General features: G+C 47.0%; 1 protein-coding gene across 1 annotated transcript in view; it reads right to left on the bottom strand.

Annotated features, from left to right (window-relative positions):
* KIF9 (kinesin family member 9) overlaps positions 1-19,321 on the bottom strand; it is a 32,838-nt gene extending 13,517 nt beyond the window's left edge. The window contains exons 1-16 of the mRNA XM_065627372.1: positions 19,250-19,321; positions 16,848-16,963; positions 15,686-15,786; positions 14,961-15,126; positions 13,688-13,794; positions 13,284-13,505; positions 10,619-10,702; positions 10,405-10,497; positions 9,582-9,729; positions 8,570-8,634; positions 7,599-7,676; positions 6,185-6,253; positions 5,260-5,364; positions 3,045-3,100; positions 1,576-1,666; positions 522-652 (exon numbers count right to left, since the gene is read on the bottom strand). Of these exons, the coding sequence (XP_065483444.1) occupies positions 522-652; positions 1,576-1,666; positions 3,045-3,100; positions 5,260-5,364; positions 6,185-6,253; positions 7,599-7,676; positions 8,570-8,634; positions 9,582-9,729; positions 10,405-10,497; positions 10,619-10,702; positions 13,284-13,505; positions 13,688-13,794; positions 14,961-15,126; positions 15,686-15,781 (1,511 nt within the window). The 5' untranslated portion in view covers positions 15,782-15,786; positions 16,848-16,963; positions 19,250-19,321. The remainder of the gene's footprint in view (positions 1-521; positions 653-1,575; positions 1,667-3,044; positions 3,101-5,259; positions 5,365-6,184; positions 6,254-7,598; positions 7,677-8,569; positions 8,635-9,581; positions 9,730-10,404; positions 10,498-10,618; positions 10,703-13,283; positions 13,506-13,687; positions 13,795-14,960; positions 15,127-15,685; positions 15,787-16,847; positions 16,964-19,249) is intronic.
* Positions 19,322-19,385: the final 64 nt, after the last annotated feature.

The raw sequence follows: 19,385 nt of genomic DNA, 5'->3' as shown, positions 1-19,385 counted from the left end.
AACTTAACTCTGGCACTAAACCGTGTCTCTAAGAACCTGCTCAGGTCTGCTGGTTCCTCCTTCCCTCTTAAAATCTCTTATGTCCTTGGTCTGTCCACCGTCCCCTCCTCCCTTTCCTCTCAGCACCTCTGCTGCGTGTGCTTTTCGCAGCCCCGTCCTCTGTCCGGGGGCTGCAGCGCAGCTTCGATCCAAGGGAGGACTCGCTCTCCCCCAGACTTGGCTTCTCAGGATCATAAACTCATAGAAACACAGAATCATTTGGGTTGGAAAAGCCCCTCAGGATCATGGAGTCCAAGCGTTCCCCCAGCCCTGGCACTGCCCCCTGTCCTGAGAACCTCATGTCCGTCTGTCCAACCCCTCCAGGGATGGTGACTCCAGCACTGCCCTGGGCAGCCTGTTCCAATGCCCCACAGCCCTTTGGGGAAGAAATTGTTCCCAAGATCCAACCTCAACCTCCCCCAGCACAACTGAGAATCACAGAAACCAGAGAAAAGCAAGAACCGTCCGGCTGCTTTACTCACTTGGGCTGCTCTTTGGTTTTCCTGGTTTTCTTCTTCTCGCCACGTCTGGATGAAGAAGGAGGAGTTCTCATCCCCAAAGCCCGTCCACGCTCTTCCTGCACCAAATGCCCATTGACGTCAGCAACACCTGTCTGGAAACACAAAGAAATGAGGGTGGTGAGAGCCTGGCCCAGGTTCCCAGAGAGGTGGTGGCTGAACCATCCCTGGAGACATCCCAGGCCAGGCTGGACGGGGCTCTGAGCAACCGGAGCTGGTGCAGATGTCCCTGCCCATGGCAGGGCTTGGATCTCAGTGATCTTTAAGGTCTCTTCCAACCCAAACTATTCTATGATTCTATAAAACAGAGGGGCCATTAAGCACTAAAATCTACCTAAATCAATTTTCAGTTTTGTTTTCCACTCCTTTAAATAAAGACTTGAATAGGCCTGTTTGGGTGTTTCTCTGTCATACAAATACTTTACATTTTCCCTTGTGCCTTTTTTCCAAAAAATTCAAAGCATCTTCAGTTAAGCCACAGGACAAGTATATGACCCTGCATAACGGATAATTATTATTTTATCCCCTTTGCTGGGTAAAACCATGGCAAGGAAATACCTGCTTCAGAGAGAAAATGTTTCACAGATGGAAATAAGTAATGAAAAATAGATTATAAACCGTAAGACAGAGTCCACATCTGAATTTATGGTTTACATACGATGCATTTACTGTGCTCCAGAAATTATAAGGATTAAAATCGAGATTTCAGGAGAGACAGGTGATCTGACCCCACCTTCTATAACTGATTGAGGTCACCTTCTAGTTTATATTATTACGATTAATTATTCTGTGGCTCTAATCCTCTGCCGATACGAATGCCACTTGGTTTACTGGTGCCCCTCTGCTCGGGGCAACTTCTTTGACCATTAACATTTCCGAGCTTCCGATTTCAAGGGGGAAAAGTTGAGAATTTGAGGCAATTCACGTTTCAGCAGCAAAGGAGCCGAAGCGACGATGCATTCTGGGCAGGGCTCAAGCACCGATGGATTCTGGGCAGGGCTCAAGCACCAGGCGTTACCTTCTGAATAGCAGCAATAGCAGCGAAGTCGTTTTTGTCTATCAGGACGTACTCGCTTCGCAATCTGGCCTCCACTTCGTGCTCCTGCTGACTGGGGGAGAAAACGGCCCCTCACCATCGCGTTCAAGGAGGATTATTTCATACATCACAAACTGTAATACCAGATTCGCAAAGAAAAACCGCTTTTACCTGTGATCTCATTCCCAAACACCCCGCCTCGCTCCTTCTGGTCTTCTTCATAACCGTTGTCACCTTTTTCCATTCTCTTCCTTTCTTTCACTACATTTCTTTAGGCCTCTTGGACATAGGAGTTTTTCGATGGCTATTTTAATGTTTAGATAACCTTTTTAATTGTCCAGATCAAATAATATTACCCCTGCTCCATTCCATCACCTTATTTTAACCTAATTATTTTCAAATTAAATCGTATTTCACTGAAAGGGGATGGGTAAAGCATCGTCAATATGCTTAAATATGCTATAAAGGACTGCAAATCATTAGAGAACCTGGAAGTTAAAAAGACTAAAGCCCACTGTTTCAGAATAAAAGGCGTCTCCAGTTAAATAAAATAATAATTGGGCAAAATTTTACCATGAAAGCCATTTTGGCCTTGGGTCCCAGGCAAGCCTGACTGGCCAGGCTGAGGATGTACCACAGATACCCGCGTTCACACGAGTTTCACGAGGACACGCAGATTTTTGACAGCAATATCCCAATGTCACCTCTGCTGCCACAGTGCAAAGGCTGGGGGGGGCAGGGAGTTGCCCTAATATCCTGGTTTTAATTTGTTTTCTTCTATTTCATGACATGGAAGCGGCTTGTCCTCATTTTCAGTTGGGTTTGGTTCAGTTTTTTTCCCAGCCTGTCATTCACTTTCCCTCCTCCAGCCCAAAAAAACAACTTTCATCATCCACCGGTGACATTTTCAGAGGCGCTTCCACGCTTTCTCCCAGCCCACCCCACACATCAGACAGCGCCTCGCTGGAAACAGCCACAGAAACTTCTTATCAAGCTTCTCCAAATCACTTTATGACCTTTCTTTGCCACATTCTCTACAAAAAAAAAGAGTAAATCAAATGAATTTTAGATGCTGGTGTGGTGAGATTGTATCATCTCAACCTAAAGTTTGATTTTTCCCTCTGTCTGCCTGCCTTGCACGATGGAGAAATGCTCCAGGGGTCCTGCAAAGGTTACGCTCAGTGATGGTGTATTTGCCAAGCAGACTTTTTAAACCAGCGAAGTTTTCCATCAAGGGCCTTTGCATGTTGTTTCTGAGCACTGGGAGGTTACAGGCAACAGCTTCTTGTGCAAAAACCAGCAGAATTTGTCCAGAATTGTGTTTTCACTTACAAGTTATTCCCTGCAGTTCATTATGATTCTTCACCGATCCCACAGGGTGATATCACAGACGAAAGCTTGGTGGAATTTCTCAACCTGACTGTGAAATGCATCAACCTTGGATATCTTACCTTAGTAGAAGTTTGAACTGCTTGAAAACCTCCTGGATTTGCCTGACGTTCACGATCTGAGGAAGAGACGCAGACGGTGAGGGTACAGGGAGGTTGTACTGATGCAAATCAACGTCACTCTCTGAACTGCCTGAAAGGAGCTTGGAGCCAGGGGGGTCGGGCTCTGCTCGCCAGGAACAAGGGCCAGGAGCAGAGGAAACGGCCTCAAGTTGCACCAGGGGAGCTTGAGGTTGGATCTGGGGAACAATTTCTTCCCCAAAGGGCTGTGGGGCATTGGAACAGGCTGCCCAGGGCAGTGGTGGAGTCACCATCCCTGGAGGGGTTGGACAGACGGACATGAGGTTCTCAGGACAGGGGGCAGTGCCAGGGGTGGGGGAACACTTGGGCTCGATGATCTTGAGGGGCTTTTCCAACCAAAATGATTCTATGAAATATTTCAGATTGTGAGGACTCTGCTTTCCACTTGCTGGGTATCCACACTCGAACACAGTTCCCTTTCTCCTGGACTCGGGAGTCGGGCTGCAGGTGGACACGTTGCTCGTTCCGAGGAGATTTTTTAAGAGAGAGGAATCTGACAGACTGGGGTAAATCCCATGGAGCACACAGCCATCAAGGTAATAAATTATTTACAATAAATTTACAAATTTATTGTAAATGTTCCAATGCCCCACAGCCCTTTCCGGGGAGAAATGACGAGCAGAGGCAGAGACACATAAGCCATGAGGGGTCTGTGGCTGAGCAGGAATCTGCACTCAGCTCTCCGATGGTCTAAGAGGCTGGACCAAGCTATGAAATGCACCATCTCGGTTCTCAGTCCTCTCTGTAAAACATTCTTCAGTGCCACTGAGACACTGAGTGGAGGGATCCTGCCCCTCTGCCCCGCTTTGTGAGACCCCCCTGCAGTGCTGGGCCAGCTCTGGGTCCCCAGCACAGGACACACATGGAGCTGCTGGAGAGGGGCCAGAGGAGCCCCAGGAATGACCCGAGGCTGGAACAGCTCTGCTGGGAGGACAGGCTGAGAGAGTTGGGGGGTTCAGCTGGAGAAGAGAAGCTCTGGGGAGACATTATTGCTGCCTTTCCAGACTTAAAAGAGGCCCATAAAGATGGGGACAGACTTCTGAGCGGGGCCTGTTGTGATAGGACAAGGGGTGATGGTTTTAAACTAAAGGAGGGAGATTCAGGCTGGACGTGAGGAAGGAATTGTTGGCCCTGAGGGTGGTGAGAGCCTGGCCCAGGTTGGCCAGAGAGGTGGTGGCTGAACCATCCCTGGAGACATCCCAGGCCAGGCTGGACGGGGCTCTGAGCAACCTGAGCTGGTGCAGATGTCCCTGCTCATGGCAGGGGTTGGATCTCAGTGATCTTTAAGGTCCCTTCCAACCCAAACCGTTCTGCGATTCTATAATTCTATTCTTTCCTGTGTGAAACTCTTTAGTCCTTCTCTACCTTCTCTCCTCCACATCCACACATCACATTTTGCAGCCCAGGTAAAAGTCACCGTCACTTAAGCCCTTATTCCACGCACTCCCTCCTGCCAAGGGAGCAAACAGGGACTTTGGGAGAAGATAACGAGGACACAAAATGAGAGGGAGTATCTTGAGTGTTTCACTTAAACTAAAGAGTTATCTCACTGTTTGGAAAACAATCCGCCAGCAACTTCTGTGCTGTTGTCACTGCGGCCTCTGTTCATCACCAAACCGAACTTTACAGTAACTCTGAGTGTGCGTTTATAACTTTCATTTTCCTACATTTTGTTCACTTCCCTGCTTGCCCCCACAGGAATATTTGTGTACACAGGATGTTTGTTGTTTCTTTTCGCAATCATTTTGCAGTCAACAGGTAGTTTCGAGTTGAGAAACTCTGCCCTAATGAACCTGCAGCGAAGAGGCTGGACATATTTTGGCAACGCACCTTGCAAAAGTTTAGTTTAACGTTGCCAGGGCAAAATTTTGACATTAATTCTTTAAAGAAATTCCAAATAAACCAGTTTAAAAGGTTTGAGGAATGAAGAAGAGGTTTCTCAAGCTTCCAAAAAAAGCAAAAAGGGAATGAGAACAAGGAGACAGTCCTTAGCAAGCAAAAAAAAATTAAATTACAATTCTGTAGCACTTTTGGGGTTAAAGACAGCCTCCTCAGAAGACATTTGAATTGCTTCTGTCTTAAAGTCAAATGGGATGGGATCGGTATTTAAGTCCTTCTCCACTAGAAAGCTACTTACATCAATTTCATCAATGGCTCCTTTTAGGTATCTGTCCACCTGAGATTTAATCTCCGCTACCTGGATGTCAGTCAGAGGCTCATAAGTCACCAAAGAACGATTTGCCTACAAAAAAAAAAAAAAAAAAAAAGGTGAAGAACTGATTATCAGTGAATCACAAAAAGCAAAGCAAGCACTAGTCTGGCAAAACCCCTGACATTGCTCTGCTGTGCTTGGGGAAGGCTTATGTTTAATTTCTGATGGCGACGGGACTCGGGAGCGCGCTGAGAGCAAAGCACTACACGCTTCAATCAAACCAGAGGAGGGTTCAAGAGCCTGAAAAAAAAAACATCTACGGTGGTTGGAGGCTGAAGCTTCAACACAGTCTCACTGCACAGGATCTTCAGAGCTTGGCCTACAGCCCAACCAACAGTGTTGGAAGCAGAAGGAAGAACAGAATCACGCCGGACACTGAGCTAATTGATCCCACTGCAAAACAAAGTTCATGACAAAGCCGTAAGTAGGTCCCGCCTAAGATGCTGCAGCCTTGAATTCAGTTTTGGGCTCCTCAGGACAAAAGAGCCCTTGAGGTGCTGGAGCGAGTTGAGAGAAGGGAACGGAGCTGGGGAAGGGGCTGGAGCACAAGTGTGATGGGAGCGGCTGAGGGAGCTGGGGGTTCAGCTGGAGAACAGGAGCTGAGGGCAGACAGGGACACAAAGAAACGGCCTCAAGTTGCGCCAGGGGAGGTTGAGGTTGGATCTGGGGAACAATTTCTTCCCCAAAGGGCTGTGGGGCATTGGAACAGGCTGCCCAGGGCAGTGCTGGAGTCACCATCCCTGGAGGGGTTGGACAGACGGACATGAGGTTCTCAGCACATGGGGTGGGTTAATGGTTGGACTCCATGATCTTGAGGGTCCTTTCCAACCTAAACGATTCTGTTCCTTACCAAGCTGTCATGCATGGCCAGTTCCTGCTTCAGAAGATCAATCTCCTTCTCCAAAGCCTTCACCGTCCCCTAGCAGGAAAACAAACGGGTGAGCAAACGACCAAATGCTATCGGAGAATAAAACCACTGAAAAGCAGCATTAAAGTGGCTGCTGGAGAACATCCCGGCTGTGTCCGCGTTTCCCCGGGGTTCGCTGTTGGGTTTGCATCGGTGAAGTTGTGAGTCTGGCAATCATTTGGCCTTTGATTTGCTTCCAACCAGACGGTTTCTGGGTTTACGGCCCGCAGGGTCAGCCCAAGCCAGCAGGAGAAGGGCCACCTGGTTTTTAATTTGACGCTTTCCTGATCTGGTACTGATGGGGCCAGCAAGTTCTGGGCTGGGAGATATTCTTTGGAAAGCAAAGAAACGTGCAGGTTTCCACTCTGAGCCTTACGGAACTCAGTAGGAGTTCTGACATTAACTTTAATAGAGGAGCGAGTCTCCTGTGGTGTGTTTGATTGAATTTCTCCATCACGTAGAACATCTTCAAGCATTCGCTGTTTAGAATGTGTTCCCAGAAAGGTGTGGGTACACAAAACTCCTCGGGATTCCGTGAGAATTGGACATCGAGCCACTTTTTAAGTGACCTGGTGAACATCAAAGCGCAACAGCTGCCTTAAACACTACTTTTTTGGATACTCTTTTCCACTCCACACATCTCAACAGAAAATGAAAAGGACCGAAGAGGAAAAGACGGTTGGTTGCACAGTTTCTTCTGGAAGCTGTTGGGGGCAACTCCCCGGCTGTTTCTTTGTGAGATCAGGCCATGAAATACCGCAGAGCTCTCACACACCACCTGTGCTGTGGATCAGATCACTCTAAATTTGTTCTGTGGGCTGTCAGTAATTCATAGAGCACTTCCCGCTCTGTTTCAGCTGTGAAAGTGCACTCGGGACGTCTAAAATATGATCATTTTCTTTAAATTATTTCCTTGTTTAAACAGGTTTTGTAATCGTGGCAAAACTACATTACCAGCAGCGACGGGGATAACGCTGCGTAGGGCCGCAGGTAGGACCGGAGATGATTTCCCCACATACCAGGGGAGTTCACAACTTTCCATCTCCATTAAGAGGTGAATCTTATCAGAAAAATTAAGGACTGGTGTGTATGAAGGTGAAAGAATTACCACGTGTGAGGGAAAACGTGACCATCCACCTGACTGTACCCTCTATCCTATTCAAGGTAACTGTAATTAAACACCAATGAAAAAAAGCTTAATTTTTTATCATACACCTAAATTCAGCAAGTGTCAGCTTGGCTGGTGAGTGGTAATTCATTAAACTTCTGAATTTCCCTCTGGGTTTTAAGGTCATTATTCTAAATATTAAGGAACCTGAGGAAAACACGCTTTCTGCCATTCCCCTTCTCTCCGTACCTCTTGGTCGTACGTCTCGTTGACGACCGGCGCTGTCGTGATCCATTTCATTCTGGTAGCAAAACGGAGAGAAGACAACTGAAAAACATGGGTTGGAAGTAACTGAAACAGATATTGGCAAGGAGAGAATTTTCAGAGTCTGTTACTACTTAATCGCATCAGGTCCCAGAGCAGAGAAATACAAAAGCTGTTTAACTGCAGGGAGCAGTAGAGGATTTCTCATCCCGGGAGCGTATTTTGTAGCGCTCGGTGGTTTCTACGTGATTAACCAGCTTCGGATGATGCTTTTGTCTCTTCTGTTCTCTTTGTGCACCAGAGCTGCCATCTCAATATACCCACTGCCCTTTCTGAGCAAAATAACACATCCTAAAAACTCCCGAATCGCACAGCAACAGCCTTCAAGCTTAATTCCTGCGGTTGTTTTATCTTGAGAGTAAGGCCTTGCAGCTTGAAAATCCTCCTCTTGATGCAAATTATCACGGCTATTTCCTCAGTAATATTATGTTTCGCTAGACGTTATCGGAACACAAGCGGGAGATGATAAAAACAACACTCTGCCTTGAAGACAAACCCAGAAAAGGTGCCTGTGTTTACATTTTTTTGCTACGTAAAACTTGCTCAACAAAGAGCAAAGCGATTCCCTTCTTGTTACGTGACGCTCCATCCAAACACATTCGCACAGTTGAACCAAAAATAATAATTAACACTGGCCAGGGTGCTCAGATTTTGTCTGCTTGGGCCTGCTCTGTTTCAGGCTTTATTTTCCACTCGTCTGTTTGCATCACAGAGCAATCTGGTTTCTGAGCCTTTGAGATAAGACAGACTATCCAATATTTGTGATTAATTAGACAGGATGTTTCTCTGGGACTCCTGCCATAACTCTCCAGAGACTGTTCTTTAAAATGAACTACGGCTAATTGCAAAAGTAGCAGGAAAATTACTTTAATTCTGCAGAAATCAGTGCAACTTACGGTCTCTTCTACGTGCACAGCTTCCCCACAGATATTTGCCACCAGGACAGTGTTGCAGTTTCCCCCTGGGAAAAATGTAAAAAAAAAAAAAATAATAATGTAATTTGGGTTTTTTGCTGTTTCCTTTTCTGGAATGTATTATATTATGTGCTGACTAAAACAGAGAAAAAGCAGCAAGAAAGAACACAGCCAGTTTGTCGCTGTCCCTCTGAAGTTCCCTTGGGTACGGAAACACACTGGCACAGAACGACTCAAGAATAAAGGTAAAAGGTGTTTCTCATGAGGCGACGATGCAGGAAGAAGTCGGGAATATAAACTGTAAAAGCCTGAAATTGGGAAAACCAGAGTAGAGGATTTTAAAGCCCTCAGCCTAAATCTAAGAGCGGGGAACCCAGCAGGACACAGTCGCTGCCTTTCCAAAAAGCACCGCGAGCCTTGAGCTGAGACGGCTCAAACCTCACTCTCATTTCTGATGATTTTGATTACTCTACAAAAAGCCTTGTAAAAGGGGGGTTTTTTGGTGGTAGTTTTGGGGTTTTTTTAAATATTCTAACTAAGGTTTTGTGAATTTCTACTGGCTTGATCAGTGGGGGCTTTGTACCTTCTCCTGACTTTAGGATGAGAGGAAACGGCCTCAAGTTGCGCCAGGGGAGGTTGAGGTTGGATCTGGGGAACAATTTCTTCCCCAAAGGGCTGTGGGGCATTGGAACAGGCTGCCCAGGGCAGTGCTGGAGTCACCATCCCTGGAGGGGTTGGACAGACGGACATGAGGTTCTCAGGACATGGGGCAGTGCCAGGGCTGGGGGAACACCTGGACTCAATCTTAAACGTCTCTTCCAACCAAAATGATTCTGTGATTCCTGCACCCACTCTTTTATTTGATGAGGAAAACCCAGTCTCCCTTGAATAACACATTAGCTCTGTGCATTTCTGTGTTATGGCCTTAAAACTTCCCATATTCACTGAGATTTCCTAGAAATTGTTTGAGGCGGTTGTGATCCGCAGCTCTTACCCAGCGAGTCCTTGAGGACGTGAGTGAGCTTGCTCTGCCGGAACGGGACGTGGTCCCTCTTGGGATCAGCCAGGGCGATGACGATTTGCTCGAGGAACGACAGAGACTTGTTGATGTAGGCGGCTTCTTTCAGAACCTGCCCCTCCGACTGGAACAAAAAGCAGAAGGCAAAGTTTCCACGACACGTGTTTCTGGCTGAACTGCGGAAAAAAGCACATTCCTTACTAGGGGTACAACTCTGCAGGACTGCGAGGGTACAGAGCTAATTAATTCATGATCGAGAGCTTTTTTCAGTCTGAAAACAAGTTGTGAGGGACGTTAATTTTTTATTACAAGTCTACCAGGACCACGGACGTTCCTCCCCAAAGGATAAATTACGTATATTTGTCACAGGGCTGATGCAATTTCTATTCTGATCGATACAGAACGTCACACGGGACCTGAGAAGGTTTTGGTTGTTGAGCCCTGATGCTCTAAGAAGGTTTCAAGAGTTTGTCTGCTGTGACCAGAAGTGGGGGGTTTGCACTGTCGCTCGTGGAATGAAGAGAAAAATCAGAATTTTTTTGAGAAATAATAGACTTAAATTAACTAACTGCATCTGGGTCAGGTTGGAAGGCACGTGCGGGATAGGAGTGACGTAGATGTGAACTTACAGAAATTATCCACAACAGGTGGAAACAACTGAACACCCTCTGACGTGTTAATGGGACTTACAACTCATCACAGTCCCTCCTATTCACCACAGACCGAATTCTGTTGAGGGGAAACCCCATAATTTCACCTCCCACGTGTTGATTACTGCGATATTTCTTCCATTACTTACTCCAGTCTTGCTCAGTCGCTCTGAGCCTGCCAGATCGATTAAGTTGATTTTAGAGTTAATGCATTTGACATCTGAGAAAGCTCTGAAACGAGACTGAGGGGAAAAAGAATATAAAATGTGTTTAGCAGTAGACAAGGCTGAAATACAGTAAAAACCAGCCACGTACAGATCCTCAGTCACTCGAGTCCCCTAGGAAAACCGCTGGAGCTCTTACCTCAATGTAAATAGTAAAGATGCAATGGGATCGGGATGAATTTTTATTCAGCGTGTGCTCTGCTATCACCCTGTTGGTCTCACCCTGTAAATGAAGTGAAAATTGAAAATCGTTTTTAAACTGCAGTGGAAGAATAAAGAGAAACTGGACATACACACGGTTAAATAAACACGGGTTCAACCTTCACTCCGCAGAGCCTGTGACCCCCACCAGTTATTTCACTGGGTTTCTTACTCAAAGGCCTCTCAAGTATCTCACGGGGCGGTTGGGAAAGGTCGCTGTTTATTGTAATAATGTTTTTTTACCAGCATTATCTGCATTTCCACTTTCAAGGCCCAGCTCACAAAACCACGGCTTTTTGAGGAGCAGTTCAGAGCCAAAACCCCCCCGCTTGTTTCAGTTTCTCGATGACTAGAAAACCAGGGAGCGTTAAATGTCAGAGCAAACTCAGCCGTGTACGATCGCCACGAATTCGCGATGCCCGCTGACGGGAAAAGAAAAGCGACATCGAAAAGGATGTTGCAACCGCTTGCTCGGAGCGTGAGGGTATCACGGAGCGAGGCAGAAAAGGAAACGGAAGGTTCCTCCGCGTAAAAATGCATTTGTCAACAGGTTTCACAGCCGACTGCTCTGCCCGGGTCTCAAAGGACAACGACCAGGCGTCGCTTGCATTTCTTGTGTCGAAAGATCTCAAGTTAAGCTGAATTATCACAGAATCACAGAATCACAGAATCACAGAATGTTAGGGATTGGAAGGGACCTCAAAAGATCATCTAGTCCAATCCCCCTGCCAGAGCAGGAAAACTTAGGTGAGGTTACACAGGAAGGCGTCCAGGCGGGTTTTGAATGTCTCCAGAGAAGGAGACTCCACAACCCCCCTGGGCAGCCTGTTCCAGTGTTCTGTCACCCTCACTGAGAAGAAGTTTCTTCTCACATTTAAGTGGAACCTCTTGTGTTCCAGCTTGAACCCATTACCCCTTGTCTTACTGTTGGTTGTCACCGAGAAGAGCCTGGCTCCATCCTCGTGACACCCACCCTTTATATATTTATAAACATTAATGAGGTCACCCCTCAGTCTCCTCTTCTCCAAGCTAAAGAGCCCCAGCTCCCTCAGCCTTTCCTCATAAGGGAGATGCTCCACTCCCTTAATCATCTTTGTGGCCCTGCGCTGGACTCTCTCCAGCAGTTCCCTGTCCTTCTTGAATTGAGGGGCCCAGAACTGGACACAATATTCCAGATGAGGTCTCACCAGGGCAGAGTAGAGGGGAAGGAGAACCTCTCTGGACCTACTAACCACCCCCCTTCTAATACACCCCAGGATGCCTTCTTGGCCACAAGGGCACAGTGCTGGCTCATGGTCATCCTGCTGTCCCCAGGACCCCCAGGTCTCTTTCCCCTACACTGCTCTCTAATAGGTCATTCCCCAACCTGTACTGGAACCTGGGGTTGTTCCTGCCCAGATGCAAGACTCTACATTTCCCCTTGTTATATTTCATTAAATTTTTCCCCGCCCAACTCTCTAGCCTGTCCAGATCTCGCTGGATGGCAGCACAGCCTTCTGGCGTGTCAGCCACTCCTCCCAGCTTGGTGTCATCAGCAAACTTGCTGATGGTACACTCAATTCCCTCATCCAAGTCATTGATGAATATATTGAACAGTATTGGTCCCAGAACTGACCCTTGAGGCACTCCACTAGATACAGGCCTCCAAATCATCACCCTTCTACTCTTTAAAAAGAAAATGGGAGCTCCTACGAATCAGGACACCACAATCCCAGGCAAGCCAAAGATTTTAAGGACACCAGATGGGAAGAATACACTTCCTGCATCCAGAACCAATTATTTATTCATGTTTTCCTCATGATCTAAAGCATCCGCAAGAAAAAGAAAGATGCGGGCATAAGTCAGCGAACTCCTTTCACAAATTCAACCCGTTGTGTGGATGTCCCTGCCGTAAAAATCTGGTTACACATGCCATGAGCACCCCAAACTATCTACCAAAGATAGAATCACAGAATCATTTTGGTTGGAAGAGACATTTAAAATCATCAAGCCAAGATGTCAAGATGTCGCTGGTAAGACTCGTTTCTCGGAGTGTTGACACAGATAGAACAGGCAGGTGTGTTTTTCAGGAAGAAATTCCAGCGTCAGTCAGCTGGTGGGTCTAAAAGGATCCCAAATATTCTACACTCGGTACTAAGTCACTCGCTGACACTCTTACACGATAACCGGGGTAACGACAACAAGTCTTTTTGGCTGCCTGGGATCTCGGTCTGCTGAAAGGGCTGCTATTTCAGATAAATCTGCTGAAATTAAGGCAAATTCTGCAGTTGCTTTCGCTCTTTTGGGGCTGCCTGGGATCTCCAACACTACTACGTCCTGTGGTCTCACCCCAGAGAATTTCCTCCATCGCTTGACTTGCTCTGATGTACATGAAAAACGGGTTTTACTCCACTGAGATCTTCCAGAATCTCTGTGCCAGGGATATTTTCTTTGCAAGAACGTGGCTACAAAGTGTTACCAGTTCTTCTCCCCAGGATAAAAAGAACAAAGAGGGTTGAACCTCTCTCCAGCCATCCTGGCCACCCCATTCCTGCTTTACTGCCGCCTCCCTCAGCTAAGCCACTAAACATAACAATCAGAAGTGTATATTTGGGTTTTCTTGCCTCAAAAAGGAGATTTAGAGCATCTTCCTCATGGCTAACGGGATGTATAGACAAGCCCCTCACGTAAACGCCCTGCGGACAATCCACCACGGCCATCGGCGTGCCACCCGTCCCGCTGCCCGTGGGGGACAGAAGATCGAACATGGTCTCGTTGTAGATCTCCAGGTAGGATATTCGGACAGTGACAAACGGATCAACGGAACGTGTGGTTGCTTTGAAGACCTAGACAAAGAGAAAAGAGTTTGTCAGCGGCGCTGCTAGTTCACAAACACAATTGTTACCTATTTACGGTTTTCCAAAGAACATGTTCAAAACGTTAAAACATCTTCATGCGTAACAGCAAGAGCTGATACAAGGGATGTCTCGTTATTTCTTCCAGCGCCTCTCACGTTCGGATCCAGTACCTGCTGTATGGCGCGGGGAATGATTCCTCGGTGCTTGTACTCAGCGGTTGCTCCCGTCATTGTGTACGTTTTACCGGCCCCCGTTTGCCCGTAGCACATTATCGTACCTAGAAAAGGGTCAGGAATTGTGACAACCTTGAAGCGCTTTCCCCCGCATCCTTAGCAGAACAAAGGACCTTGTTATGCCTTAAACGTCTGGGTTTTGTTACTTTAGGAGGATAAGATGGTTGTGTAGGCAGGCGTCTCCCTTATCTTTCCCAAGGTGTTGTGTTTGGTGGAAGAGATAGATGGTTACGGTGTGAGGCACCTTGCCAATTGCTGTGAAGGCCTCGTGGCCTAATTGGAATGAGATGAACCATCTGTCGGATAACTAATTATTAGAAGAAACCGTGAACCAACAGCTACCCCTGATGGGCAAGACGACTCACTTCTGGTCAGTACCGTGAACTTTCCCCTAGTTTGAAGACCCCAGACCCATTTCCAGAAGAGTCTTCCTGATCAGCATGGAGAGCGAAACAGGAGGAGATGAACCGCCCACATGTAAATGAACTGGGTTATAAAATGACCCCGCGCGTGACATCAGGTTGTGGCACATATGTGCTGCGCAGCGTGACCGAAATCTTCAACGCAACTACCGGACTTCACCGGATATCGCTGGATCAATAACCTGTGGAGTGGTGATATCTTACTCTTATCTTACTCTTTTTCTCTCTCTCTCATATCTTAGTTTATATCTTACTCTCTTTCTCTGTCTCTCTCACATCTTAGTTTTCCTTCTCTCTCTTTTCCTTTTTCTTGAACATAAAAACGTAAAATCATTTTAAGTTCTGCTGTTAAAGTCTTGTTAAGTTTTGTATTACAGACACTAATTGTTGCCAATCCACCATTTGTAGAAGGACTTTTGCTGTCAATGTATTGATAAGTTTTGTGATATTATAACATGCTTCTGCCAAGTCACTAATCGCTGTAATTTGTATTCCACCACGTGCTTTTAGTAAATCCATAACTGAATTGGACCCCTGGAGTGATTGTCTGTCATTCACTTCGCACAACCGCACAGAATTAACCCAGAGTTAACCCACACCTGATCTCATCTGTCGAGCCGGGGCGCGTGGCGCGTTCAGAGTGAACTCATCCCTCAACCCATCTCTTGGGACGGGACAAGAATAAACTCAGGAAGGAATCTCTGCTTTCCTCAAATTAAACATCAAAACGATTTCTCCCTCGGAGACCTCCACTTGTCGTCAAAATAATAAAAACAGCGACAAATTACCATTATAGCCGATTAAAGCTTCGGACACCAGTTTCCGCGCCACGGTCTCGTAAGCCGTTTCCTGGGAGGTGTTGTGAAGGATGCCGTCCAGCCGAAAGGACCAGTCCGTCTGCGTGTTGTTCACAACTCCCTTCCTGGCGTCTTTTTTGATGTATATATTTACACTCTGGAAGCCAAAAAGAGATGAGGATAACTTCAGTAACCACAGAGAGTTCCAGCAGTTACTGCCTGAAAAAAACCCACGCACTGAAGACCTGAAGAGAAGTAGAAAATGGAGCACAAATAGTATTGTTTTACTGACCTGGATGGTATTTTCTGGTAATAAATACTCAAGAAAAAAGGAAATTGGGCTAAACTCACCTGTTTACCTGTCAGTGATTTTGTGTCCCAAGGAAATTATTAGTTAAGCAAGAGAAGGTGAAGGGATGAACAGACTGTACCACAGGGAGACTGGAATTGTGGTTACCACCAGGAATTCCTCAAGGCTTGCTCAGTTTCTCACTCTTTTTGAGGATTGTCTCTAGCGACTGTATCTGAAAAAGTATGTTTTCCATGGCCACACTTGCATATACAAACCCACAAGCGCAGAGGAGAACAGCGAGCAGGACCGTGAGTCAACATGCACCAAAATGTTACACGTGGCCTTAAGGCACAGCAGAATTCTGCATTTCTGTGGGCAAAACTGGAATCAAATTCCAAACCTTTCACACTCGCAAGCGCTTTACCTTGTTGTCTGGCCCAAACTTGATCATATCTTGAGCAAAATCGGCTGTTGGCTTGACTCGCACAAATGTGTGGACTCTCTTTTCTACTGCATCCATTCTAACTAGAGAGGCGGGGAAAGGGGAAAATCAACAATGTTGCACTCCGTGAAATTAAATTTAATGTTATTTGTTACGAAAATTAAGATACAGAGTCATCAAGTTTGAAGATAAAGTGTTAACAAAAGTTCAGCTGCAGTTTCAAATGCTTATTAAAAACAATTGTGGGCAAATAGTTGCTGAAAGTTCTTTCCAGGGTTGTCCTGCTCAGAAAACTCCACGTGTCAAAAGAGAAATATATTTCTGATCACAATTTCCTCTTGTCTATGATTCTGTATCATTTTTTGACAACACAACCTTTTCTCCTCTCAGCTTTGCAAAGCCAAATAACTGCAGGAATAGGAGATGGATTTTCTTTTGTCTGGTGTTTCCTACATGCGAACGCACACGCTGTTTTGTAACATCAGTTCATTCAGAACCATTTCCAGCTTCTGAGGCTTTAAGACAGACGTGTTCTAGGTTAAACCGAGCCTAAAGGAGCTCAACAGCCCTGCAAATGTCAGCACGCTGACATTTCCAGCGCTCTGCACAGCAATTACCTTGTTTATAGTCTGCATTGAACAGGCATTTTTATATTTTTATAACCTCTCCTTCACACTGGTATGTAAAAATATTCTGAAGTGTCTAAGGAACACCTGATCTTCAAGTTTCTGGAAGAAAAAACGTCATGTGCCTGTCAACTCGTGGTGAAATTCTTGTGTCACTCTTCTCGTCAGTGTCTGGCAGGGGTAGAGAGTTTGTCCAGTGGAAAAGGACTCTTGGGCACATCCAGCCGCTAAAACTTCACCTGAGAAACACGAACTGAGCATTTTTAAAACCCTGGAACATTCAGATCCGATGTTTTCTCCCCATTGTTTCCTACAGACAGCCTGTGCTCAAGAGTCTGGTAAGATCGAGCGACAACTTTGAGTTTCAGACACAATCTTTTGTATTTCTTGTATATTAAGTATTTTTCTTTGTGATCTCTCCATCGCCTTATCTGCTGGGACTGCTCAAAAAAGAAATGTAGAGGTGTGAGCTGAACCAAGACTTTATTTTAAAACATGGTGAGGATTTTAATGACTACCTTGGTGCCTTGTCCTTCTTCTAGACGACACAATCCCCGCTGTAGGATCCAAACTGGTGCGAGGTTTCCGTGACCATAATCTCTTCCGCACCAGAGACAGTTGTCAAAGAAACGATCTGTGAAAAAGCAGGGTGACAAAGAAGGGCACAGACGTCACTGTAAGGATTAAATGACATGCAGACAAAGCTGCCAAAATATTTGACAGCGCTGCCTTAAAAAAGGCAGGAGCAACACGGGTGCGAATGAAATTAAAACAGAGATGGAGTTTTACAGCATGGAAATGCTCCTTGTCTGGTTATCGGGGTTGTTAGAGATGACAAAACTCTTCTGCACAAATATAATCCACTAGAGGAGGACGATGGGCCTTTTTTACAATCATTTAGGTTGGAAAAGACCCTTAGTAGCGAGTCCAAGCATTAAGCTGATTTCTGCAAAGCTGCAGCAAGAAGCACAGAGGAAATAAGGGAAAACTTCAGGCGAAAACTCTCGTGTGAATCAGAGAGAGTATAAATTCAGAACAATGGAATTTCCCTCGCTGCAACAATGCCCATTGTTCGGTGTCAGGAGAAAGCAATTCCTCTAGAAAGTATTTACTATCGTTAGAAAATGGGAAGGAAAGAGGGAAACACCAACAGCGTGGAGACCAAAAGCTCTCCAGCTCATTAGCCATAGCTCAAGCATCCAATCAACCTGATTATTAATTGAGTTTTTGGGTCTGTGGTGGAATTTTAACCAAAGAAAACTCCATATTTATTGCTGACCAAAAATGTTTCACCACCAAATCACCTTCCCCAGTTTGAAAAACAAACATCAAAACGGCAAGAGCAAGAATTGTCGTGACCTTCGCTTGTTTTTCAGCACCAGCAATATAAATCGAGCAAAGTAAATCACAATTCACAGCTCGGTCCGCTGGTTTTGAAGCTCTTTAGGACAAGGTGCTAAACCCAAGTTCCTTGGTCGCTCCTTATACAGAAGCCAAAGCAAGCAGTACTCCCCTGTTAATTAGTCTCAAGACTAACGGGCTATTTTTGCTCAGAATTAATGGAAAGACACTTATCTCTGCAACGGGCAGAGGCCAACGTGCCCTTATGGCCAAAGGGAAATTTTAAATGGGGATTTGGGGACTGATTGGCACAGAAATGTGTACCCAGAGCAGCAGAATATGGGGTTTGGTTCTCTGTGAGAGATCTCAGCTTATCCACCACAGACAGACAAAATTTGAGGCCAAATCTAAAAACTGGGGAGGCAAAACTGCAGCACCTAGAACTGAAACTCCAGGGATGCTTTGAGTTGAATCCACCCAGCTGAACAATAAAATAGAATCACAGAATTGTTTTAGTTGGAAAAGCCCCTCAAGATCACTGAGTCCACCCGTTCCCCCAGCCCTGGCACTGCCCCATGTCCTGAGAACCTCATCTCCGTCTGTCCAACCCCTCCAGGGATGGTGACTCCAGCACTGCCCTGGGCAGCCTGTTCCAATGCCCCACAGCCCTTTGGGGAAGAAATTGTTCCCGAGATCCAACCTCAACCTCCCCCGGCGCAACTTGAGGCCGTTTCTTTGTGTCCCTGTCTCCCCTCAGCTCCTGTTCTCCAGCTGAACCCCCAGCTCCCTCAGCCGCTCCCATCACACTTGTGCTCCAGCCCCTTCCCCAGCTCCGTTCCCTTCTCTCAACTCGCTCCAGCACCTCAAGGCCTTTCTTGGCGTGAGGGGCCCAAAACCGCCCCCAGGTGATCTGAGAGGGGGCTGTGGGGACAGGGGAAGAATCACCCACGTTTTAGCAGACCTGGGAGGGTGGAGATGGTGGGGAGAGAAGATCTGGAGGAGATGAGGCTGGGGGCAATGGGAGGGAGAGCAAGGCCTATGGAGACATCGCCTGAGGTGGGGAACAAACCCTGGGGGAGGAGACTCCCAGAACCCCAGCCTGGTTGGGTTGCAGGGCCCTCTGCAGATCACCCAGCCCCGCTGCTCACACAGGGTCACCAAAGCAGATCACACAGGTCAGTCCAGGCGGGTTTGAATGTCTCGGAGAAGGAGACTCCACACCCGCTCTGGGCAGCCTGGGCCAGGCTCTGGCACCTCCCAGTAAAGAAGTTTCTCCTCATGTTCACATGGACCCTCCTGTGTTTCAGTTTGTGCCCGCTGCCCCTCACCCTGGCGTTGGGCACCACTGAACGGAGTCTGGTCCGTCCTCTGACACCCACCCTGAGATATTGAGCCCATTGATCAGATCCCTCTCAGCCTTTAGAACGAGACTTTGAGGACAGGAAGAAACCTTGAGGAGGGGGACGAGGCCCTGGGGAGGGGGACAAGGCCTGAGGGGCTGATGCGGCCTGTGGGAACAACAGGAGGCGGGTCACGCCAAGGCCCTGAGGAGGGGGCGACTCCCCCGCCCCTCACGTACCTGCGCCCCCGCCTCGGCCGGGCCCGGGCGAGCCGGAGCCGCCGCGGCCCTTGGGGATGTGTACGCCGTTGCCATGGCGCCGGCCACTTCCGGCTTCTTCCGGAAGTGGAGGGAGGTGGAGACGGAAGCGGGGGCG

This window comes from Caloenas nicobarica, chromosome 2, assembly GCF_036013445.1.
Source record: "Caloenas nicobarica isolate bCalNic1 chromosome 2, bCalNic1.hap1, whole genome shotgun sequence".
Taxonomy (NCBI): domain Eukaryota; kingdom Metazoa; phylum Chordata; class Aves; order Columbiformes; family Columbidae; genus Caloenas; species Caloenas nicobarica.
Note: the sequence above shows the minus strand (reverse complement) of the source record. Positions and strands in the feature narration are given on the sequence as shown.